At 36.0% G+C, this 26,279-nt stretch overlaps 1 protein-coding gene across 1 annotated transcript in view; it reads left to right on the forward strand.

Moving 5' to 3' along the window:
• Window positions 1–26,279, forward strand: part of PKHD1L1 (PKHD1 like 1) — a 163,462-nt gene that overhangs the window by 25,292 nt on the left and 111,891 nt on the right. Inside the window, exons 10-23 of the mRNA XM_066379362.1 lie at window positions 690–760; window positions 1,971–2,081; window positions 5,053–5,142; window positions 7,017–7,285; window positions 8,929–9,020; window positions 12,697–12,856; window positions 13,175–13,310; window positions 14,028–14,171; window positions 15,685–15,842; window positions 16,710–16,823; window positions 20,320–20,469; window positions 21,473–21,597; window positions 23,154–23,317; window positions 24,557–24,729. Coding sequence (XP_066235459.1) covers window positions 690–760; window positions 1,971–2,081; window positions 5,053–5,142; window positions 7,017–7,285; window positions 8,929–9,020; window positions 12,697–12,856; window positions 13,175–13,310; window positions 14,028–14,171; window positions 15,685–15,842; window positions 16,710–16,823; window positions 20,320–20,469; window positions 21,473–21,597; window positions 23,154–23,317; window positions 24,557–24,729 — 1,957 coding nt within the window. The remainder of the gene's footprint in view (window positions 1–689; window positions 761–1,970; window positions 2,082–5,052; window positions 5,143–7,016; window positions 7,286–8,928; window positions 9,021–12,696; window positions 12,857–13,174; window positions 13,311–14,027; window positions 14,172–15,684; window positions 15,843–16,709; window positions 16,824–20,319; window positions 20,470–21,472; window positions 21,598–23,153; window positions 23,318–24,556; window positions 24,730–26,279) is intronic.

A 26,279-nucleotide genomic window follows, 5' to 3' on the forward strand; every position in this document is an offset into this window, starting at 1 on the left:
TCTGGTGGATTTGTTTACTTGCCCTCATCCATTTGTACTCTCACTCAAATGACGGGGGTCAGAAGAAGACAGGGTTCTGGACTCAAACTACCTGGGTTCAAATTCCATTTCTGTCCCTTTCTTTATGACCTAGTGTAAGATAAATACATTCTCTGAGTTTTACTTATCTTGTGGGGCTGTTGTAAGTATTAAATGGAACAATATTAAAATATTTTTAAAAATCTTAACTGCTTAAAAATGTTAGCATGAAACCTGACCAGTTTGACAAGTATTCAGTAAAGTAATGTTAGTTATTGTGACACTAAATGGGTTATAGGAGGACAGAGAGCAGGAAGGGGCGGTCAGCAGAAGAGGCTAGCCTTTATAAAATGTAATGCTCCTTTCTTATGATAATATAAATTCTTGTTTATTGAGTTATAGTTATGTATAGTAAAATGTGCTTATTTTAGGCATGCAGTTCTGTAAGCCCTGACAAATGTATATTTGTGCAGTATTTGTATGTTTCTATAGTTGTGTAACCAAAAACTAAATGAAGATACAGAATATAACCTTCCCCAAATGCTCTATCCATCTCCTTTGCAAATTATAACATGATATATATTATTAAAATAAAGAAATAAATAATAATAACATTTTCTTGAAATGAACTATATAATTAAAGTAAGAGTTTTTGAACTTTTTTTAAACAGGAGTTTCCCAGAAAAAATGACATATTTTGTTTCTTCTCTGAATAAAATCTCAATGTTTCAAACATATGCAGGTATGGACCTTTCACTGTGTGTGTGTGTGTGTGTGTGTGTGTGTGTGTGTGTGTGTGTGTGTAGAGAAGAAGAAAGAGATGCATATACTTTATTTTATTAAATCAGAGACAATAATGTCTTCGGGATATGATATTATTTTATGTACTTCTAAGAAGGATAAACGCCTAAGATGGGGAGTCTAATAGGAAGCCCTATGATTAAACTAGGACACTGAAGACTACATTCTTTGTTTAAGGTTGACTGGAAAATAATCCCATCATATTAAAAGAGACAGAGAGGAAACTTGCAATCTCAACTTTGGCTGCTAGTTGAAGAAGGAAAAAAAAATGTCAGCTGTCAATTTAAACCACGAGCCAGTACTCTCTCAGATATATGCTCTCAATGTAATCCAGAAGAATTCTCAAGCAGATTATGATATGTTTTAACTCACAGAGGTCTCAGGGTGGTAGTACTCCTAAGAGAGTGTCAGAAACACACAAGTCTTCTTGAAAGAATTATTCCAGTCAGGAATGATGGAGTTGACATATTCAAATTTCATGGATATATAATGTGAAAAAAGATGTGTCAAATATGATATACTTGTACTTTTTCTGGATATTTATTTATTGTGAAACTCATGTAAAACTACATAGAACTTTGGTAGAACTAATAAGAATAAAGAATCTACCATATGTTATGCATTGGGTTCTTTTTACCAACATAGCTACCACTTTTATATATGAATATAAATACCACAGGAATTCCACAAGAATTGGAATACCACAAGAATTCCAAACAGAGTTAATGTATTACTATATGAGAAAAAGGTAAATATAATATGATGGTCCATACATATAAAGATTCATTCTTCAAGATTACAGGGAAGAAGAGGCTGTTTTTCTGTCAGCCTCTATTTTCCTTTGGAACCAAACATCTATGTTCGGCCCTGGTTTCCCTTACTCCCTGGATCTTCCCATTACCAGGGTCTCCCCTAGCAGCAGTCTCCGCTAAAGCCTGGTCCCCAGGAAATGTAGGGCTCGATGAAACCCATGCTTATTGTCCTCGCAGGATTGCATCGGAGACAAAATAATGAAACACCTTAGTTATTTGGTAATGCAAAACCTACACTGTACTAGGTGCTGGGCTAGGTAATTTAGAAAAGCTTTAAAAAGCAAGCATTTGAGTTTATATGTAATATTTATGACCTGTGTTTTCTCTCCCCCTCCCCAGAAGTCACTATGATTTCACCTTCACGAGGAAGCATTCAAGGTGGCACCACGCTGACAATAAGTGGACGGTTTTTTGATCAGACAGATTTCCCAGTCAGAGTTCTAGTTGGAGGTATTTCTCATCATTTTTTTATTTTATTTATTTATTTATTTATTTTATTTTTTTTGGGGGGGGGGGGGTTGTATTTTTCTGAAGCTGGAAACGGGGAGAGTCAGTCAGACAGACTCCCGCATGCCCCCCGACCGGGATCCACCCGGCACGCCCACCAGGGGCGATGCTCTGCCCACCAGGGGGCGATGCTCTGCCCCTCCGGGGCGTCGCTTTGCTGCGATCAGAGCCACTCTAGCGCCTGGGGCAGAGGCTAAGGAGCCATCCCCAGCGCCTGGGCCATCTTTGCTCCAATGGAGCCTTGGCTGCGGGAGGGGAAGAGAGAGACAGAGAGGAAGGAGGGGGTGAGGGGTGGAGAAGCAAATGGGCGCTTCTCCTATGTGCCCTGGCCGGGAATCAAACCTGGGTCCCCCGCACTCCAGGCCGACGCTCTACCGCTGAACCAACCGGCCAGGGCTATTTTTTGTTTTTTCTTCTTTTTTTAAATTTGTGTTTATATAGATTCAAGTGTCCCACTGAATATATCTCCCCCCACCGCCTTATTTTCCCTCGGCCCCCCCACGTACTCTCTCCCCAATGCCTCCCTCCCTTCCCTCCAGGATTTGCTGTCCTGTTCTCTATAATGCAGTGTTTTGTCTATATAATTTCATTAATTTCTTTCCCTTCTCTGATCCCATCTTCTCTGACTGCTTTCCCTCTGGTCCATTTGATTCCGCCTCTGCCTCTGTTCCATTGCTCAGTTCACATTGTTCATTGGATTCCTCAAATGAGTGAGGTCATATGTTATTTTTCTTTCTTTGCCTGGCTTATTTTACTTAGCATAATAGTTTCCAGAGCCATTCATGTTGTCATGAAAGGTAAGATTTCCTTCTTTTTCATGGCCGCGTAGTATTCCATTGTGTATATGTATCACTGCTTTTAAATCCACTCGTCCACTGACAGACACTTGGGCTGTTTCCAGATCTAGGTTATTGTAAACAATGCTGCAATAAACATGGGGATGCATTTCTTCTTTAGAATCAGTGATTTGGGATTCATAGGATATATTCCTAAAAGTGGGATAGCTGGGTCAAAGGGCAATTTTTCATCATTTTTAACATATTACTTTTTAAGAACAAATTCTGCCTTTTCTTTAACAATTGGTAAGAAGAAGAATAGTCTTTTCTCAATTAATATCTTAAATTGAAGCTGAGTATTTGCACACAAGCATTTGATTCTGGGCATTGATGCTTTTCCCACTGCACCGTTGCAGTGAAGGCCTCTTCTTGCCCTTCATGACCAGGACTTGGGCTTTGAGATGGGTACCAAAAGGCATTGTGTGGTGGCATCCCAGCTGCCATTCACAAACTGCACAAACTCCTTGCCATACTTATGGATTCTTTAATGTCATTCCTGCACTGTTGTTCCTTCTTGATGGGTTGGCTAGTTATGAGTAAATTTAAAGTAATATCTGGGGATACTCTCCTCATCCTGTTCTCAGATGCTGTGCCTTGCCTGGACATCAGTAATTATTGATGATATTGACCTTGAAAAGAGCATTAATTGGTGTGTTATGTGGTTACAAATGTACATAGGAACTGGTTCTCTGGTTATGCATCACTTTTATGTGCCTGGTTTAGATGTGTTTAGAGGTAGGGAGCTATGCAGCTCAAAAGGGAGATCATGGTGAATATAATAATGAGGATCTTCCCACTCAGTCATAGTGACTGGCCGACCTTGATGATCAGGAAAAGCATGTCTGCCTATGCCACTGGCACTTACTTTTCCTGATACAGCCTTCTGCTCATATATTTTCTACTTTGAATGAATGTTCTCATAAGCCAGCCAAAATGTGATTTCAAGAAAAGAAATGAACGTGAAGTAACCTCATCTAACATTTATACACTATCTTTCCTATCCCTATGAATCCTTGCCGGTCATTTGTATGAATACTAAAATCTAGGCCATAGATTTTAAAGGTTTAAGGATGGTATTCTGATGTTTTTATTACTATTATTAAGTGAGAGGTGGGAAAGCAGAGAGACAGACTTCTGCATGCTCCCCGACTGTGATTCACCCAACAAATCCCCTACTGGGCAATGCTCTGCCCATCTGGGGCCACTACTCAGTTGCTTGACAACCTAGCTATTTTAGCACCTGAGGTGAGGTCATGGAGCCATTCTTAGCACCCAGGGCCAACTTGCTTGACCAATCAAGCCATGGCTATAGGAGGATAAGAGAGAGAACTGGGAATCAAACCTGGGACTTTCACACACCGGTCCAACGCTCTACCACTGAACCAACTGGCCAGGGCCCTGATGTGTTAAATATAATTACATTTTGAGTATTAAAACCAGAGACATAAATGATTTTAAATTTATATAATGTGTTTTATGATCTGATGTTGTACAGTTGATATGCAAATATATAACATGTTAATTTTTATATTTCATTGTTGTTAATGTATAAACCAGATTTGATATTTTGAATCCTTAATTTTTTGAAAATAATTATTTGAAAATACCATTTACAAATTATTACACCTTTTGTTTTCATTTAAACAACTTGAACCAAACCACTTTTCTTTTTTTAACCGAGAGGACTAAGATCATCTGCTTCTGTAAATTCTAAACATCATGGATTTATTCAGCAAATTTTCTTCAACAATCAAAATATAAGGCTTTCCTTTGAACTCAGAAGTGGAATCTCTTATTGTGATATAATTTTATCAAATTTTTAACTTTCTTTCTCAAAAATTGTAAAATTCTCTTACTCAGACTTCTGATCTTTTGCCAAAAAAAAAATGTTTTCTTGTGGAAGTATGACAATTAATGAGTGATGAGAAGAACATATAAAGGAAATGAAGTCCCCCCACCCCCACTTTGCCTCTTGCTTGTGCAATTCTGTTTTAATTAAAAGAGTTCTTCAAGCCAGACTTATGTGGTTTGTATTCTGAAGCTTCATAGTAACAACTCTGTACCTTGCTTCTCTATAGGTAAAGCCTGTGATGTTTTGAATGTCACAGAAAATAATATATATTGCAAGACATCCCCTAAACCTGCTATTCTCAGAACTGTATATCCAGGTAAGTGACCAGAAGAGAGACTGGCCATTTCTATATTTATATAAGAAGAATATTATTGATATATATCATTAGTTTTTTAGTCCATTTGGGCTGATATAAAGAATGCCATAAACTAGATAGCTAATAAACAACAAACATTTATTTCTTATAGTTCTGGGGGCTGGGAAGTCCAAGATCATGGTATTGGAAGATTAGGAGTCTGGTGACAACTGCTTCCTCATAGATGGCGCCTTGTTGGGCCTAGGGAGCTCAATGGGGTCTCTTCAATAAGGGCATTAATCCCACTCATGAGGGCTCCACCCTTGTGACCTAAGTACTCCTTAAGGCCCCACCTCTTAGTACCATTTCAATGGGCATTAAGTTGCAACATATGAGTCTGCAGGGGATATAGTCGGCGGCCTACAGCAATTAGTAAAAACATTATTTGAACTTTTTAGAATTTGTCATTAGAAGGAAAATAAATTTTTTTCTCATCTTTCTATTTACACTTTCTGATTTAGAAAATATTTGTATAAAAATAGCCGCATCAAGGCTGCACCAGTGGAGGTAAGCCTGACCGAAATCCCTCGGACAGCCTACTAAAAGCAGCCATCTCTGTGGATAGAGTACCATGGTACCTTTATTTCATATCAAATGATAATTACTAAATGGAAATTTAAATTACACCTTTTTCTGGTTTTAAAAAAATGGCAGAGTCTCCCCCTCACTTGTGCAGAACGATTCAGGGATGATAATGGGTATGAGAGAAATGGAACTCAAAATTTTTTCCAGACTCTCACGTTTACCCAGGGACAGTGCAGCTGGTGCCTTGCTGTCTGCAGTGAGTTCCCTGAGACTCCTGCCTATGTTCAGTGCGCTGTGTGCTTTATGCGTACAGTAAAATTGATTTATAATTGTATCAAAGGTTGGTATTTGAAGCCAAATAACTTCTGTTTACCAACCTCTTAAATTTCCTTGTTTTGAATGATATTAGAAAAATGACCAGTTTAAGAAAAGGAATTTTGATATTTATAATTGATAATTTCAAAGAAAGTTGTATGCATCAATGAAAGAAGTGCTCAAGGTTTTCTCTAAATAAACTCAGCTGAAGAGAAGAGCCATTGTTTTCTACATCCTGACACTCCAGACAAGCTGAAGGCCACTGGAGGAAGTCAGGAGCCTGATTGTTGTTGTATTTTAAGGAAGAAATAAAAAGAGATGGCCCCTCTTTGGTGAGAAATAATTCAATCATAGCATTTATAGCAAGTGTAGATACACCTTAATGAGAATATTCTCTCTCTGGTTCTGTCCAAGAAGGAGATGAAATCCTTAAGCAGACATGATGTTAGAAAACAAAAATAAAAAATACTGACAAATCTTAAAGCCAATGTTACCTGTTCTTTGGTTAGTTGCAAGCCATTAATTGAGTAATTTTTGTTACAGAGAATAATCAAAGCAAAGATTTTCTGATCAAATGGTCTGAACATTGAAATTTTTAGACTTAACTGTATAAAGCAACAGCAGTCGTATCAAAAGGAATAATTATTACATTATTATCATAAGTAAAGCACTTATAAGTGCTGTGTTTTATATATTGTTTATGTAAAAATATATTGCATATATATCATATCTAATCCTCATAGCACCCATGCAGATAGTAGTGTTACTACCATTTTACATATGTGGAGCCTGGTGTGCAGAGAAGTGAATAAAATTTTCAACTGTCTTAATAGCGCTCTATTCTCTAGACACAAGTACATGAAGTAATAGTTTTATTTACACATCTGCTCTAAAAATATGAATTGAAATAGGATATTTATAACCACCACCAAAATAGAAGGCCATGAGATACCATATCAAAATTCTGATAAAGGTTTCTTTTATTTTATGTTCAGGTGGGAGAGGCCTAAAGCTTGAGGTATGGAATAATAGTCGGCCAGTACATCTTGAAGAGGTACTTGACTACAATGAAAAAACACCAGGGTACCTGGGTGCCAGCTGGGTAGACTCAGCTTCCTATATTTGGCCCATGGAACAAGACACATTTGTTGCACGCTTCAGTGGATTTTTGGTGGCTCCAGATTCTGATGTTTATAGATTCTACATCAAAGGTGATGACCATTATGCAATTTATTTTAGCCAGACTGGACTTCCAAAAGATAAGGTAGGGGAGACAAAGATAATCTTTGATATTATATAAACAATTTGATAATCTTCATATGTAATGTATATCATTTATTCTAAACCAAAACCAATCAATATATTACAGAATTTTTGTCAGACATGTTTTTCATGTGGTTGGGTTCTTGGCTATTTTAACACATGTGATATGAAATATAAAGTTGTCATGGAAAATCCATTACGTAAAATAAAATGCTCTTCTATCTAAATTTTCTCTTCCATGGAAAAAACAGGTCTGTTTCCTTTACAACTGAACTTTGTTTTTATTATGAAGGAATTATAACTACAACAGAGGAAATTTGGAAAAGAATAAAAATATTTTACTTCTGTACTTTTACTCAGTTATTAAATGAGAGTGTATCATTTCCTAATATCTCTATTTTGTCTTTTACATAAATAGGATCATACATCCAATTTCATAGTCCTCTTTTGTCACATATTAGTATGTCAACATTTTATTAAATAATTTATATAACACCATTTTAATGACTGAATAGCATGCTATTGCATGGGTTTAGCTTAAATCACTCTCTCTATACTGATAAGTTTCTTTCTTCTGAATTTTTATGACCACAAATAATAAATACCCTATCAAATATCTGTGGTCATTACATCATTTTGATTTTGGAATATTTCCTTAAGATAGTTTTGTAAATGTGAAACTAATCAAACCAAAAGGACATTTTATGATTCAATATACATGGGGTCCTTGGGTTAAGACAGTCTCAACACACGATGTTTCGAGTTTACAATGCTCACTCTCATAAAGATTTTTAAAAATTGAGACATGAGTGTTTCAGCTTACTCATTTTCCTGTCATTTTTTCTGTTACTACAGTACAGTGTACAGTGCAGTATGTTTACGTCCTTTTCCCTTTCCTGTGGCTTAGTTGTGTTTCTATGTTCTAGATTATGATTTTACAACAGTGTTATGATAGGTAAGGGACTTCGGCTAGGCTGTGTTTTGACTTACACCAAAATTCAGGGTTACATCACTGTCGTAGGACCAGAACTGTAACCCAAGGACTCCTGTATATGGGAAGATTACATCTCAAACTGGACGCATTGGTCCCTGTGATGTATGAATTCCAGTTTTATCATAGCTTCTCAGTATGCTTCCTCCAAAAATGCTAGTTACTCCTAATGGGGACCCAGTCTCATTCTAGTACACAGATCCATTAATGATCTTTGGAATCTTTCAGACCTACTTTTAATGGTCTTATTTGGATTAAATCCCTCCAAGTTTTCTATAGAGAAAAAAAATATTTTATTTAACAATAAAAACTGTCCTCCTGCTCCATGTTTTTCTGTTTTCTCTTGCAGTTCCAGTGTGGAAAAGCTATGCTCTGTGCAGTCTGTTTGGTATAGGGGTGCTGATGTTAGTTAGGGTAGAAGGAATGAAGTGAGCTTTGATAATTTTTTAAAATGCCTTTTAATCATAGATGACAGATCTTGGAAGAAAAGTATGAAGTAGCTTCACATTTTTCTATTCATAAAAGTCCTAAGACTGACAGAATAATGAATAAGTGCTAAAAAGGTTTATTAATATTTCTCCCCTTTCTTTCTCTTTCTCTCTCCTCACCCCTCTTTTCCTCTCCCAACCCTCTCCTTCTCTTTTTGGGATAAGGTGAGGATTGCACATCATTCATCCAGTGCCAACAATTATTTTTCCAGTCCAACGCAAAGATCCAATGACATTCATCTTCAGAAAGGAAAAGAGTAAGGTTTTCTTTCTTTAAATTATTGTGTGGTATTTAAAAATTAAAGTTTATGTCTAAATACTTTTGCAATTTATTTTTATTGTTGGAAGTGATATTGGTTTATTGGCTTAATTTGTAAATGGTTAGGCTCTGTAATTAATGAATTTTGTTTTTATATTTTCAAGAATACTGACATTCAGCTAATCAGGGAATTTGACATCTAAATTATCTGAGTTGCTAAAATTATAACTTTGTGAGGTATACTTAATCTTATTTTTAGTTTTTTACTAAGGCCTTTCTCGGCTTCTACGGAAGCCTGAGCTCTTGAATTTTGCTAGAGAAAAGTCCCAAACCACATGGATCAGTGCCATAGCTAATACACATTCATTTACTCATATTCTAGACCATGGGCTAGATTCTGGAATATTAATACAAATGGTATTAAAACACATTCCCTTTCCTTATGAAGTACATCTTTTAGTGCTGAAAGGCCAAGTGCGGAGACAAAATGAATGTACCATTTAAATAGCAGATAATGACATAAAAAATTATTCAATATTCCTAGAAAACAGGAAGGTAAAAGACATGTTATATTTAAAATAACTAAGTCACATGAAAGACATCAAGAGATTCATTGAGATGGCTTTCCATTTATCATTTGTGTCTGTTAGAATATTCTACATAAGAAACCACTTCCTAAACTTTAGTAGCTTAAAGCACCACAATTTTGTGATTGGCTAGGCAATTCTTTCGGTCCTAGCTGCTTTGGTTAGTGACTGATGGTATGGGGTGGCCTCACTTACAGATCTGTAGCCTCACTTGGCATGGTTGGAGTTAGGTATCTGGTATGTCCTTCTCCACATGGTCTCTAATGTTCCAAGAGGCTAGCCCAAACTTGTCACATTGATGAATGGGGTCCCAGCTATAAAGAGGTCAATTCCTAATGCACACATACTTTTCAAGACTGATTGTGTCACATTTACTAGTATCCCATTGGCCAAAGCAAATGGTCAAACCTAGATTCAAAGGGTGAAAAAATAGATTTCACTTTTTGATGGGAGGAGTTTATTTTTATTCTACTATATCACCCTTCTAGATATTGTTGAGATTTTTTTATTATTAATTTAAATGGGGTTACATTGATAAATCAGGGTACATATGTTCAGAGAAAACATCTCCAGGTTATTTTGACATTTGATTGTGTTGCATACCCATCACCCTAAGTCAAATTGTCTTCTGTCACCTTCTATTTGGTTTTCTTTGTGTCCTTCCCCTCCCCCCTTCTTCCTACCCCCTTCCCCTGTAACCACCACACTCTTGTCCATGGGCAAAAGAAATGAATAGACACTTCTCCAAAGAGGACATACAGATGGCCAATAGACATATGAAAAAATGCTCAACATCAATAATCATTAGAGAAATGCAAATTAAAACCACAATGAGATATCACCTCACACCGGTCAGAATGGCGTTCATCAACAAAACAACACAGAATAAGTGCTGGCGAGGATGTGGAGAAAAGGGAACCCTCCTGCACTGCTGGTGGGAATGCAGACTGGTGCAGCCACTGTGGAAAACAGTATGGAGATTTTTCAAAAAATTAAAAATCTAACTGCCTTTTGACCCAGCTATCCCACTTTTAGAAATATACCTTAAGAACACCATAGCACTGTTCCAAAAGGAGAAATGCACCCCCATGTTTATGGCAGCACTGTTCACAATAGCGAAGATCTGGAAGCAGCCCAAGTGTCCATCAGAGGACGAGTGGATTAAAAAGCTTTGGAACATATATACTATGGAATACTACTCAGCCATAAGAAATGATGACATCGGATCATTTACAACAACATGGATGGACCTTGATAACATTATACTGAGCGAAAGAAGTAAATCAGAAAAAACTAAGAACTATATGATTCCATACATAGATGGGACATAAAAGTAGATATTGATGAGATTTTGCTCACAGGTAGCACCATGAAGATCGGATGAAGGTGGACAGAGAGGGTTAGAATCAACAAAAGGGCATAGCCACTCAGTGTTCTCTTGGCCACAGTGCCATGCAGAAAGCATTCCGTTCTTTGTCTCCTTCTCCTTCCACCTTTACTTCTTTATATACTTAAACATTTTCTTTTTTAAGAAAGGTCACTGGGCCACTTTAGGGCAACTGAAATACCTAATTAATTCCTGCTGTTACTCAGTGTCAGTTCCCCTTCAGGCTTCGCCTTAGCCTTGGTAAATGAGTTCAATTTACCTGGTTGGCAGGAATACAGAGCTTGCGTGAAAGCGACTCCTAATACATCTGCTGCCTGGTGTATCTTTGTTCCCGCCCACTAGCTTGGAATTTATGCACGGTATTTAGGCAGATTGCTGTGGATTCTGAAACTGAGGTTACGCCAGCTGGTTGATTGCGCAGTGGCCCTGGAGGCCTTTCGGAAGGTAGCTCATATCTCCAGTTCCTTCTGCTCAGACGATATAGCCCCATCTCTAAGCACATGGCTCTTCTCTTTGGCCATCCTGTTCTACTTTGAATTCGACCTCAGTTACGAATTCTTACATCAACTTTCAATCTTTAAAACTCTCTTTGTCTCTGTTATTCATATGAACAGAGAAGAATGGTATATACTTTATAGGACTTTGTGAAGATTCAAAATAATGACAACTGTAAAGTGTTCAGATTAGTTTCTAGCACATGCGAAGTGCTGCCTAAATATTTTTAAGTTGTCAGGCAATGACACAAGATGTAATGGTTCTTCTCTGAGTCCTGCTCCTTAGTGTCACCTACCTTGAACGGGGGTTGGGGGGGCAAGCAGGCAGGTTCTCAGGGCAGCCAGGAGCCTCATGCAACCCTCCAATATCAGTTCTTTGAGGAGGATGACCCAGAGCGCCATCATTCTAGACAGATAAGAGGTGATAAATGCCTCTCCTTCAGGCTTCCATGAGCTGTGGGTAAGTATCCTCCATGTACAAGAGTGCCTGTTAAATGACTGAGGCAATTCAGAGGAGCTCCCCGCAGTTCTCTCCACAGATGGGAGAAACTTAAACATTGATAGAGATTCAGGCAGGGGAGTAGCAGCTTTGCACTCACCTATAACAGCTGGTTAGTGACTACCTTATCCTGGATAGCAATGGGATGATGGGCAGGGGCCTGAGCAATCAAGAATTCCAAATGAAAGGTGTGAACCCCAACAAACTTATTGGGGACCATAGCAACTCTAATCAAATGGAACCAGTATTTAAGAAATATGAGAATAGGAGCTTTCATCCCCAGACACATGCAGCCATTCAGATACAAAATATATGTTCTGTCTGCAGCTGCCTGCCTTAACCCCGCATGTCCTCTGGGCTTTATGCCAGGATGTTTGTATTATACGCTACAATGTAATTTTGTTTTAAGCTCCTTGAGGATAGGAGGTAGCATCTTTTTTGATAAGGATTTATTGACAAAACAATTAATTAGTTATGAATGAGAACAACTCTTTACTAATGCAGATATCATACATAATTCATCTTATTTTAGCAAACTACTATGAAACTTTGATATTTTAATATTTAAAAATCAGGGATACTACAATATAAATCAGTTAATAAGCAGGTGTTTTATACAATGCTGACATTTTATTCATTGCAAAAGGAATTTGTGACAAGTGCTCCAGAAAGAAAAAATTATATTTATGAGTCACTCTGTCTTCCAGATATTACATTGAAATCTTGCTACAGGAGCATAGACTGAGTGCTTTTGTCAATGTGGGACTGTACCAGTATAGAAGTGTCTATACTGAACAACAAACAGAAGATGCAGTGAACGAAGAGCAAGTTATTCAGTCCCAGTCAGCAGTTGTTCAGGAAGTACAGGTTTGCTATGATTGCATCTCCACTGTCTAGAAAAAAAATGTGCCAAGGTAGGAGCTCTATTTGGTTACTCAGTTTACTTTGGTAGGATGCTGTTTGGGAGGAAAACATTCATGGAAAATTATTGAATTATGGCTCTTATAGCCAATTCTAAAGAGGATATTACTTGATAAAACTTTAACTTTAACATATTTTATCATTTGCGATAACATAGAGCGATAAAGAGGCATGATGATAAAGATAGGCAAGAGCGATGAAGATAGAACATGATGTCTTTAAAGTTTTTCTATATAATAAAGATTTGTTTAAATTGGAAAATAGGTTATAACATTGGAAAACTGGGAAACAACTGATGCAACTCAGGAAGTTCAGAGGATCACAGTAACTAGCGCATGTATAGAAGTCAATTCATGCTCACATTGCCAGTACAGATTAATTTATAACATGGAAAAAACTGGTAAGTGATGAATAATAAGGGAGATTTTATTTCTCTTTGTGTATACATATAATTATAGAGAGGTACTCGCTGTAGTCAGTTTTCAGTTTTAATAGCATACTAGACAAAAAAGCAGAAAAATGTAAAAAAAGTCTTCAGACTAGGATAGAAAATGGCATCAATAAAAACATAAAAAATTAAAATACGGCACATACTATTATTTTCTTCTGTAGGAATCATGATAAATATGCATGTGAATGCACACAAGGATTTATATATCTGTGACTCACAGCTGTAAGCTAAAGCAATTAAATTCATCATTGCAGGAAAACATTGCCTTCAATCTCTCAAACAGAGTGACAGACCCATAAGACACTAATTGTCTGTTAGTAAAAACACTGCATTTCTGTATTTTATAATAAATCCTGAAAAAATAAATTTTGCTTTTTCTGTTAATTATTTCAACCAGTAGATATTGATAAATGCTTACCGTTTACCAAATATAGTATAATGTTTATTTCTATGGGAATATTCAAAAATTAAAATATGAGCCCTATCCTCAAGAGACCACAACCCAAGTAAGTAGTCAATATTATTGAATGTGAATCAATTTCAGAACACAATTTCATTAAGTGATGGTCATATGGTGCAGACTGAGCACTTTAAAAAATTCAACTATAAGACATTATTGTTGGTAGTGCAGACAGATTTCAGCTCTTTTTTTTCCATTCGTCCAAGTCTTGATACCTGCTGATGCTTCTGACTTCATACTACAATCAGCCTTAAATGAACTCTGGTCTTTAAAACCGGATGCAGTTCAAGTAACAAGAACCGCAAATCCCCAAAGTTATGTCTACACGATAACCTTTATATCAACTAGAGGTAAGCATGTATTTCATTTTGTATGTGCTTCAAGTTTTTTTCTAGAAAACAAATTTGTATCTTGTGCAATTTCACTGCCAAAGGTAAAAGCACCATAAAATGACAAAGGAAAAAAATTTGGATTCACAGCCTTTATCAATTTTAGAATCATCAGAAATTATATGGTTAATTTTTCCTATTGTAATTTAAATTCCCACTGTATTTCAAGGACTGTAAAACTCCAGTGCATGAGAAATACACTATATATACTACAAACACAATATCAATATAATAACCCTCTATGAATTAGCAAAAATTAGTGATGATATCAATTCTGAAAATTAAATGTAAGTAAACCAATATTGCTCAGGAGACACAAGTCTGGCCAGATCTTTCAGGATGAAAGAATTCTATGATCAAATCCATGTTGGAAATACTGCTTACCGCAGCTGCTCCTTGAAGATTGACAGAGCATATTAAAAAATTAACATCCCCAAGCAATTCTACAGTGAGAAACAAAAACTCTATTCACCTGTATATAATGCAACATTTTCAAAAATTATTTGATCTCTTTATTTTTTCCCCTCAAATAATAGCTGTTAATTTAATGATCAATAATTTCAAGTCTGATAGCCAATCCTAACAACCATTGTGGGTATTTGGGATATCTAGCTCATGAAACAGGTGCCTGACTGTGTGTGTTTACTTTTCTTCGGGCAATCATTATTTCCCATTTCGTACAAGTAAAATGTTACTTCAATGTTTGTCTCACCTTATGAAAATGTTAATTTGATTGTTGGGTGGAGGGTGAAGAGTTTTGTTTAACATGAATTGAAGTACTAAAGATTTGCCAAAAGTTAGACTGTCAAAACATTTTCTAAATTAAAGTATGTTTATCCTTGTTCTCCCAGGAACTTATTTATAGATCAGAGAGAAATTTTAAGGCTTCAGCAGAGACCTTAAGAAACATGGCACCAAAATCATAACTGGGATAATTCTAGGACATTGCCTAACAAAGAAAGGCAATTAGATTACACCAGTAAAGCATCCTCCAAGAGAAAATAGACATCTGAGGACAAGGCTTTAATTCTCTCAAAGGAACGCTATATGAACAGGCTTCACAGGCCTGGGGCTGTTCCTTGGAATTCAGCTCTGTACCTTATTCAGGTCTTTTAAAAAATGGCAATATCCCAGCCTAGCCCTTTACACTAAGGTAGCGGCACAAACTGAAGGATTTTTAGAATATACTACTGTGATCTTTACTTCATGGTCCCAATATCACTTCTGTTTATCTTCTAATCTTTTCTCTTAAGCAATAGAAACAGAACCTTAAATGAACAGCACTTTATCTGCTATTGTCCTATTTCTGCTGTGGAGAAATCTGCTCAGATTCAAAGATTTGCATCTTCCCTGTTTATTTTTATTTTATGATAATGGAACTGAAAACCAATTTTCTTAAATTTGAATTCTACTATGGATGTATTGACATTTTTAAAATTAACTTCTTAAAATCCTGTTTGGTACTTCGTTACAGGAGACTTTGATCTGCTCGGCTATGAAGTATTTGAAGGATATAATGTCACACTGGATATTATAGAACAGACCAAAGGAAAACCTAGTTTGGACACATTTACACTGAACTGGGATGGGGTCACTTCTCAGCCTCTTACTCTGCGGTCATCAGAAGCTGAAGTATGCTCTGTTAATTTTTTAAACAGAAAGCCATGGAAACATCATCATTCTGTTAGAAAACACATGCACACACTTTAAGCAGTAGTAACACACTTGCCTACTGGGCATGATGAGTTGGAGGCATTGCATAATGAGAGGAGCAGGGAAGAATATCACAGAGATGAGGACCGAAGGGGGATTTCTTAGATCGGTGCCAACGTATCTCCATATGGAGCAGTTGTTCATAAAGAAAGAATGTGTACTGTAGATGACTGAATTTTGAAAGCTACCTGTACATTGAGATTAAGTTAATATTTGTTTGATGATTAAAGATCACCTGTTATCCTAAGACTTCAGTTCTAAATATCATATATATCTCTGCTTTGCCGAAGCAATAGATATGGAAGTTTCTACAAGAGACCTCATGAATGGGTACAGATTCCTATATACCTGCAATTATTTCTTATTTTTAAAATAGTCATAAGTACAGACTTTTCATGTCTGGATCTCTTGAATCTAGTTAATTTTGAGTTAATTTAAAAAACGATCTGGAGTCTGTTTAATTGGGTTCAAATTTATTTAGGTTTGCCTCATTATTCTTTTTGAAGACACTTTTGAACAAATATGTTTTACCTTAGTAATAATTAAGTAAGCTAATATTAGCCAATTGGATGTAGCTATTGTCATTCTAAATTAAAACTCTTTAAAAAGTCATAGGACACTAGAATTTTCACATTAATTATTTAGGAAATTATCTCTTAATTATGGCTAAAATATGGGAATTCTTGTATGAATGTGTTATAACTAATTAGTAGAATTAGTAGGAGAATTCCTATGTTCTAACTGTTCATGAAAAAGAAGTTACTAAAATTCATATTATTAATTTAGTTTCAGGAAGCAGTGGAAGAAATGGTTAGTGCTAAGTGTCCACCGCAAATTGCAAATTTTGAAGAAGGATTTGCTGTGAAATACTTCAGAGATTATGAAACTGATTTTAACCTGGTATGGAATGTTTAATGAACTATGAAACTGACCCGATAAAAATTCATGCAAATATTTGGAATTTCTGTCATTGCTTTTCTAAACTAGCATTAATTCCTTATCATCCAAAGCAAATTACAAATATAATTTTTTATAAGATCTGTCCTCGTTGCATTGTAAAGTGATTCCTTTGTGAAAGTAGTATTTCCACTCCACATGAATTTTCCTGATAATAGAAATGAGGCAAACGTAAGATCTGTGGAGTGTTCTGTTCCTTTTCTTCACTTGGACGCAGAGTGCGTCCTTTTTCCTCACTGGCTCTAGAAAAGACGATTGGTAGTAAATCACTTCCTTTGCTTTTTTTTTTTTTTTTTTTTTTTTGTGTTTGTATTTTTTTTTTTTTTTTCTGAAGCTGGAAACGGGGAGAGACAGTCAGACAGACTCCCGCATGCACCCACGGGGATCCACCCGGCACGCCCACCAAGGGCGACGCTCTGCCCACCAGGGGGCGATGCTCTGCCCCTCCCGGGCATCACTCTGCCCCGACCAGAGCCACTCTAGCGCCTGGGGCAGAGGCCAAGGAGCCATCCCCAGCACCCGGGCCATCTTTGCTCCAATGAAGCCTTGGCTGCGGGAGGGGAAGAGAGAGACAGAGAGGAAGGAGGGGGGGGTGGAGAAGCAAATGGGCGCCTCTCCTATGTGCCCTGGCCGGGAATCGAACTCCGGTCCCCTGCACGCCAGGCTGACACTCTACCGCTGAGCCAACCGGCCAGGGCCTTCCCTTGCTTTTTGATTTCACCCTCTGCTCCATTAGTACAAGACCTAGTGATGATTTATTTCTTGATGAGATATAAAGATTTTTCACTAATCTACATAAGGAAAATTTAAAATAACACCACTTTCCTAATTATTATTTTGAAAACTTGAGGAAGCCAATAGTCACCATTTCCAAGTGAGTATCATCAGAATGAGAAGTATGCTAGTTATTCAATTCCAATAAAAACACTAGAAATAAATATGAGTTCTTAAAATATGTATCATGTGATGCTTATATGAAGAGATTTACTGGTGAAAAATAAGGGGAAATCCACTGAATGTGCTTTGTTTTCAACTTAATTAAACAAAGCTACATGCATTTTGGTTCTACTGACCTCAGCACTTGCAGCCATGGGGATTGCGCGGGTAATTTAAATTATACTCTTCTCCTTCTTCATCTCCTTCATTATCACAACACAGATTCTTTGCTCCACTTTACTGTGACAGTTTGCATTCCCAGCCCTGTCTCTCACACCCCTGCTGCTCTGTACGCGTTTTACTCTCTTCTGAGGCCACTTGGTTCCCCAGTCCTTTCAAATAACATCTTTTTATCTTTTAAGACAACTCATATGCCACTTTCTCTGACTCATTTTATTTTTTAAGTTATGTGAGTTAAATGCCTCTCTTCAGCCTTGGTTTCATAATCCTTGGTTCTTTTATTCTAAACTGATGGGCTTCTGTGTTTAGAGACAGTGGAACGCCAAAGCGTAAAGAAAAAAACAGATTCACTGACAAACAAAAACCTGACACACATTGAACACTGAATAAACACATGTGAAAGGAAGGATTAAATATCATTAAGGAGTTCATTATATAGAGGAAAGATAGGATTTGGAAATATAGCTACAAGGGATTATGCAATTATGAATCCAAATGAGATATAGGGTGAGAGCTTTAGCATATCTAAGAGAACATAGGCTTGGGAAATTCTCATCAATTATTAGTTTGAATAGGGTCTCCATTCCTTTCCCTCTCTCTTCTTCTCTGATAACCCATTATTCTTACATTGCTCTTTCTGACGGAGTCAGACAATTCTTGTAGAGCTCTCTCAATTTTTTTAATTTGTGAGTCTCTCTCCTCTTCTCTCTGTAGCATCTCTAGTTGTCTGTCTTCTTTCCTCTCTCAGGCTTGTTCTATTAGCTAAATTTGCTACCTCCATCTTCAATTCATGTGTTGAGTTCTTTATCTCTGTAGCAATCTCCTTGGTGAGGTATTCATTTTGTTCATTAATTTGTTTTCTGAGCTCATTAAATTGCCTATTTGTATCTTCTTGTATCTAGTTGAGTATTTTCAGAACTTCAATTTTAAATTACCTATCATTTAACTCCAAGATTTTCATGTGATTGAGATTTTTTTCTGGAAAATTTTCATTTTCGTCTGAACTACGTCTCTATCTTGTGTACCCATGGTATTCGATTTCTTCATCCTTATCAGCCTTTGAGAGTGGTATTGTTAAGAACCCTAACAAAAATAAATCCTAAAAAAATGAAAAATTAATATAAAAATACAATAAAAATGTAAAAATTTTAAAAATTATGACAAGAAGAAAAACCACAGAAAAAAGATCAGAAGCAAACAAAATAAACAAAACATCACAAAAAAGAATAAAAACACAAAATTTAAAGTAGATGAAATTCAAAAGAGAAAAAGAGAAGAAAAGAATAAGAAAAAGAGGAAACAAAGAAAAAATTAATTACAGGTTTGAGAGGTTTCTTTCTGTAGGTGTGACTGTATTACAACTTTTAGCTGGGGCCGCAATCTTGGTGGTGTTTGGGGCATGTTGTAAGGTCTTTACAGCTTCTGCATTATGCCTCTGGCTTTACGGCTTCAGCTCTCTGGCTTTACGGCTCTAGCAATGGTGATCTCAGGCTTCTGCGCACTCCTTTCCAGACCTAGAAACTAGACATGGAGCACCTTTGTTTTTCAGGGGGGAGAGTTGTCTGGAGAGCTAGCTGTGGGGTTTGTCTCTGCCACTCTCCGTACCACAAGATGAGGGAGGCGGGGTCTGGGAGACTGGGGCCCGCACTTTAGCTTTCTCTCTCTCTGCTGAGTGCGGGCTGCAAGCAGACTGCGGGAACACGGGCTGTGACCCTGTGCTCTGGTCACTTTGTTTATCCTCCCCTCTGCCCTCTATCTCACTGCTCCTCCCAGCAGAAGGAGACCCAGTCACTCCAAAATTTCCCTTTCCATACCCCTCAGACAAAATCCAGAGAGCCCGAGTTTCCCTTCTCCCCATAGTCTGGCAGAGAAAAAAAATAAACCCAGTCATTCTTGGTTTGTCTCCTCTCCTCTCCTCTCCAAAGCCCACCATGAATGCATTTTAATTTCCGCCCCCTTTTCAGTCTGTCCTACATTTAGTCCGTTTAGTGCATGGATCTTTCAGGTGCTCCTGCGAGCCCAGCTGGGTGGGGTTTCTTTGCTGTGTTATGGTTGTTTAATTTTTTGAAATTTCAAGGGGAAAGATCAGGAGTATCTCTCATGCTGCCATTACTCTGATGTCATTTCCCCTGAGAACATTTTTTAAAAAATTAAATTTATTGGGGTGACATTGGTTAATAGGATCACATAGGTCTCAAGAGAACATTTCAAGTTGCAGTAGTTTGGGAAGCCATGAGATCTGAGTCTGAACGTAAAGGACTTGGGTGGAATAAAGTTAGACAATAAATAAATCATGTTTTCACTTGAAATATTGTTTCTTTAGGAACATATTACTAGAGGGCAGAAGACAGCTGAAACTGATGCTTACTGTGGTCGTTATTCCCTGAAAAACCCAGCTGTTCTTTATGACTCAGCAGATGTTAAACCAAACAGACGACCATATGGAGACATTTTATTATTACCTTATAATCAGGTAAGCTCAACAAAATGATATGCTAATTAAATTTGTAGAATCCCTGGGTAATAAAATTTCGTGAAATTTTAAGACAAAGAGAAGTGCTTGTCATATGAAATCATGTCACATTGGACAGGCAATGGGGTTTACTCTCTGGGTGTGTGTGATGTCCTCTTTTGCTGATTTTCAAAAAAAAAAAAGAAAGAAATTAAAATAATATTCAGTACCATGCACATGTATTCTGCTTTATCTCATAATTTCAAAAAATATTTGCACACAAATTTAATACAAAACTATTAAACATTTATATTTTTTCAATAGTCCTTTATTAACTGAAGAGCAACCAAAAGGGATAGCCATCATAGAGCACTCTCCAGTCTCTAATCAGGGAAAAGTAAAACAAAAAATGTCTGAGGAGAGGCAATGGGAATTTTAGGACAGGTGCTTAAGACTGGCAATCATAGATTTACCCTTTCTCATTTTAAAATTCTCATATTGTTGCACATGTTCTAAAGCTGGAAGTTCTAAATATATTTGGCATTTTTAAGGTGCTGTAGACCATTAAAACTGGTATTTAGTCACTATTTTACAGCAACAGTTTCATCTCTAAATGTTAAGCTGCATTTGCATCTCAGTCTACCCAAATGTTTCTCTCTCTATGTGTAGTGGACTTTTAAATTCATTGAAGAGTTCAGTTAGAGCAGGACCTAATTCTGACATAGCTCAGCGACTATAAGGAATGAACTATTTCTATTTTTTTTAAGAAAACCATATCTTTAAAAACAGTGAAGAATTATTCATTAATCATAAGGTCATTTCAACACTTTTTCTTCTGTAAAATTTTCCCCGTTTTTTGCACTTTATTGACAAAAATTAATTTTTTTCCTGTGTGTTTTGATACATTTTATATGAAAAAATGCTCAATGGATATTTATTGGATTTGGACTGAATTATTTTGAATTGTCAAAAACAATTTAATGGTAAGATATTGTTACTAATTTTTTTTATATTTTCTGTGTAGTTATGTTTAGCATACAAAGGATTCCTGGCAAATCATATTGGTCTAAAATTTCAATACGAAGACAAAAGCAAGATTCTTAGAAGCACTGATATGCAATTTACATATAGTTTTGCTTATGGAAACAAGTAAGTTATGCTATGAATTTAACAAATTATACTAGATTATATAAACTATGAAGACAAAACAAACCTATTCCTTGAGTGTTTGTTTTTGAGAAATCATGTATGCCATGGTCCAACTGCAATTTTCTGCCCTTTCCATAAACTCCCTAACAGAAATATTTGTATCAAAAATGAATCTATTGATTATGAAAATTATCATCATCTCCTATGACCATTTAAAGGACAAAACAATGGTAAACTGTTAAGTATACCAAATCTTTTAGGTAGTAGTTTTTAAAACTTTAGAGTCATGTAATTAATTCTACTTAAAGGTTCTATGTAGTTTTATTAAATTAAAGGGCACTTTAACTTAATATAGTCTGCATATAATTTTCTAAAACTGATGTAGTTCTAGGCTTTGATGCACCACAGGTATTTCATGATGCGAACTATGAAGGAAATGAGAATAGAAAATGCTCAGACTTACTGGATAGTTAATAACTACGGTAGGAGCTGTAAAGAGTATTGTTAAACTGTACTTAGTTATTTGGATGGCAGTATTTATCTCTTTGTTGTAAACTTTCATAGCAGAATTGCTTAATTGTAATGTATGGGATCCTAATGCAGTTAGTATATAATGGAAAATCTGAATCTGAATCTAAATTACACACTTAAAAGGTACTGAACCATACATAACTCTGGTGTTTTTTTTCACTTGGAACAGTAGACAGTGCAACTGCAGTGAGCTCTTCAGAAGTAATGCCATGATCCAGTTTTGCTTAGTATTAGACTGTTTACTTTTCTATCCCTGACATTTTTTTTTCTACTTTTTTTTTTTTTTTGGTATTTTTCTGAAGTTGGAAACGGGGAGGCAATCAGACAGACTCCCGCATGCGCCAGACCGGGTCCACCCGGCATGCCCACCAGGGGGGGATGCTCCGCCCATCTGGGGTGCAGCTCTGTTGCAACCATAGCCATTCTAGCACCTGAGGCAGAGACCACAGAGCCATCCTCAGCGCCTGGGCCAACTTTGCTCCAATGGAGCCTTGGCTGTGGGAGGGGAAGAGAGAGAGAGAGGAAAGAGAGGGGGAGGGGTGGAGAAGCAGACAGGCACCTCTCCTGTGTGCCCTGGCCGGGAATCGAACCCAGGACTCCTGCACGCCAGGCTGACGCTCTACCACTGAGCCAACCAACCAGGGCCTATCCCTGACATTTTTTATTAAAATAGTTTATCCATTCTTGGGTCTTGTTTTTATGCTGTACACCAAGATGCATGCTCCTTATTTTCTTTACCTATTGCCACAGGGTAGTTTACTTTCCTCTGGCTACTGCCAAGGCTACAAGTATAAGAGGACCTATATTTGCAGGCAATGTTGTATCTTTTACTGACAGTGTAAGCTTCTGTCACCTGCTGTTCCTTATATGGTTGCTTTTCTATGCTAATAAAGTATGCTTGATGTTTTCTTGTGAGAAAAAAAATGAATCTTTTATTCTTTAAGATGTTAATGCTTTTATAGTATATTTGTTTACATTAAACATTACAAGTAATCTATATACCTAATTAATTAACCATATTTCAGCTGGACCTACACCTGCATAGACCTTCTGGACCTCATAAAAACCAGAATCACTGGGACTAACTTTTCTCTTCAGAGGATTAGTTTGCAGAAAGCATCAAAATCTCAGTCTTTTTATGTAGATGTCATATACATTGGACAGACACCTACCATTTCCATGTGGGATGGTATGTTTTATCATTTCATACCTACTTCAACCATCTAAATCTATTGTGTAGTAAAATCTTTCCATGGAAATTACTTATATTCTATAGTTTAGATAGAAACAATCTCTAATTATTGTATGAGTTACTCTTTTATCATAGTGATGTTATTTAATTTATTATTTTTTTAGTAAATAAGGCCAGATGATTAAGAATAAGTAGATCCTTAACGTAAATTGTCATTATGACAAAAATTGGCTTTATAGTCTTAGATTCTGTTCACAGATATATAAACTGTGGCAAACATTTTTATTTTGCTTTGTTTGATTTTAGAGAAACAAACTACCAAGATAGAGACCTAGTCCTAAAAGGCTACTATTGATAATGTTGATATTGCCATTGCCATTTGCTTAGTAAGATTGAGCTGAATGTTTCCATGGACTTGAGAGCAATAATTAATAATGTGATAAATGAAAACTTTATTTCTGGTAGTCTTAGCATTGTTTTTCTAATCATATTAGTAGACTCGAATATAAAAACTATGATAATAAAATAATTAAGATTAAACTGTGATTTAAAAAAAAATCAACCTAATTCCCCACAATCACCTTAAAAAGTGACTATTCCCAATTTTTAGAGTTTTGAAACTTTTTTTAGAACTGTTTTCAAGTGCGAGATCATGAGTCAACTGGTAAAAATTTAAGTGTTACTATTTTAGAGTCAATCCTTTTAAATTCACTGTCATCAAATCCAAATTGTAATTGGTGGGATGCATGTATAGGACAGCTGATTTGTGCTGGGATAAATGTAGTAGTTTGTTAAACAACATTTATTGAGCACCTTCCATGTGGCAGGCACTGTGTTGGGTATCAAAGAAAGAAGACTGAATAACAGTCCTGGTCTCGCTCTCTTGGAGCACATGTCCTAGTGAGCACCACGTTCAGGGCACCAGGAACAGAGCAGAACTAACTGTCCCACAGAGGCTACAAGCCCACCAGGGCTTGGTGGCTTTTACGTTAATGATTTAAACAATTATTTTTTGTTTGTTTTTACCTGATGAGGCTCTTAGGTCAAGTGACTTAAAGCTTTATATTTTAGAAGTGGCAGTTTACCAAGTACCAGAAACTATTTTCCTTAAGATCTTCTTTATAAAATTTGATTTTAAACAGCTTATTCCATGACATATGGATGTTATTTAATAGTGATTTTTTTAGCAGCATAAACTATGCAATTTTACTTCCTATTTTTTATTATGTTCTGTAGAAATGCCAAAGAGAAGACTCCCAGCATTAGCAAATAAAGGAATATTTTTAAAGCACTTTCAGGTGAATCAGACCAAAATTAATGGATCAAGTATGACCAACCGATTTTCTGTCACCATGACTTCATATAATTGCAGTTTTAATATACCCATGATGGCTGTGAGCTTTGGGAAGGTAAGCCTAAAATTTTACAAATTACTATTTATTTTTAATTTATGAAGCATTAGCTTTGATCTAGTAAACTTTCTTTTTAATTTTTACAAATAACTGACATATAGATTAAATAGCTTTTAATAAGACATGATAGTTATTCTAAGAACAAATGAAAGCTTAGAGGTTTGTTGAATTTGAGTATGAAAATTTACTTTAAGCATTAAAAAACCTTCAAAACATATATATAATATATATGTATGGGAAATATTTTGTGAAACAGCCGAATTTAAGTAGAGTTTTTTCTGTTGATTTCAAAGAAAAAATGGTGGGCTCTTCCAAGAAGGATCCTTGAACAGAGATTATTGGTAGAAAATTTTAGATTCTACATGTTTCTAAATTGTTTCTGTTATAACAGCATTTATCTTTTTCTTGTATCAAAATTGACACAAGGAGAAAGGAGACAGTTATTCACATTCCAAAAGGATCAGAACAATTTTTTTATTTGGCTTGTGTTGTTTATAATAACTATTAAATATTATAAATATAGTAAATTTTTAAATTAACATCCTACAAAAATATTCAAGTTAATATAATTTCCTGCACGATAAAGCGAAGACAAATATAATAAGCTCAAGATTAAAGGTTAAATAATTATTAAATATCATAGTAGAGTCTCATAATGAATGTTTTGCTAAGTAAATGATTTTGTGATTAAAAATACTAACTCTAAGTATTCCACTATAATTAGCTTTATCTCATTTTGGTTCAGTGTTTTAACTTTAGTTTTGTTTCTTTAAGCTGAATGTCATGTAAATATTTTTCAGTCTTTTCCTCTTAGCACTATAACAAAATACAATAACTAACTCAGGGCTTGTGTTGTCAAAGCATCTTTATCAATAGTCTCCCATTTTTCAAGATTTTTCATTTAAATTGGTATATCCTCTAGTTTAGTTATTTACCCAAGGTTAAATTGCAGAATATGGTGCTTATATTTTTATGAATTTTTAAAGAAAATTCAAATGAAAGATACTTGTAGTAGTGTGCACATATATTAAATGTCTAGGTCAATAAATTCTTTTAAAAACTGTAACTTTAAGATAATTATAGATTCATATACACTTGTGTGGAATATATAGTAATATTTCTATACCCTTAACTCATTTTCCCCCAATGGTAACATCTTATATATCTATAGCATAATAGCACAACCAGGAAATGGACATTCATACAATCTACCAACCCTGTTTAGTTCTACATGCTTTTCATTGTGTTTATGTGTGTAATTATATACAATTTTATCACCTGTATAGATTCATCTGACTAGTACGGAGCAATTCCATCACAAGAATCCCTCATGCTACCCTTTTATAGCCATGGCCCCTTTCCTTCCTCCTGCACTCCCTTATAGCTGGTAATCACTAACCCATCTCTATAAATTTGTCATTTCAACAATGTTATGTAAATAGAATCAGACTTTATATAATCATACTAGTATGTAGCCTGTTGAGATCAACTTTTTTTTCACTCAGCATAATTCCCTTGAGATCCCTCCAAGTTGCTGTGGATATTGA

This window comes from Saccopteryx leptura, chromosome 3 (genome assembly GCF_036850995.1).
Source record: "Saccopteryx leptura isolate mSacLep1 chromosome 3, mSacLep1_pri_phased_curated, whole genome shotgun sequence".
Classification (NCBI taxonomy): Eukaryota; Metazoa; Chordata; class Mammalia; order Chiroptera; family Emballonuridae; genus Saccopteryx; species Saccopteryx leptura.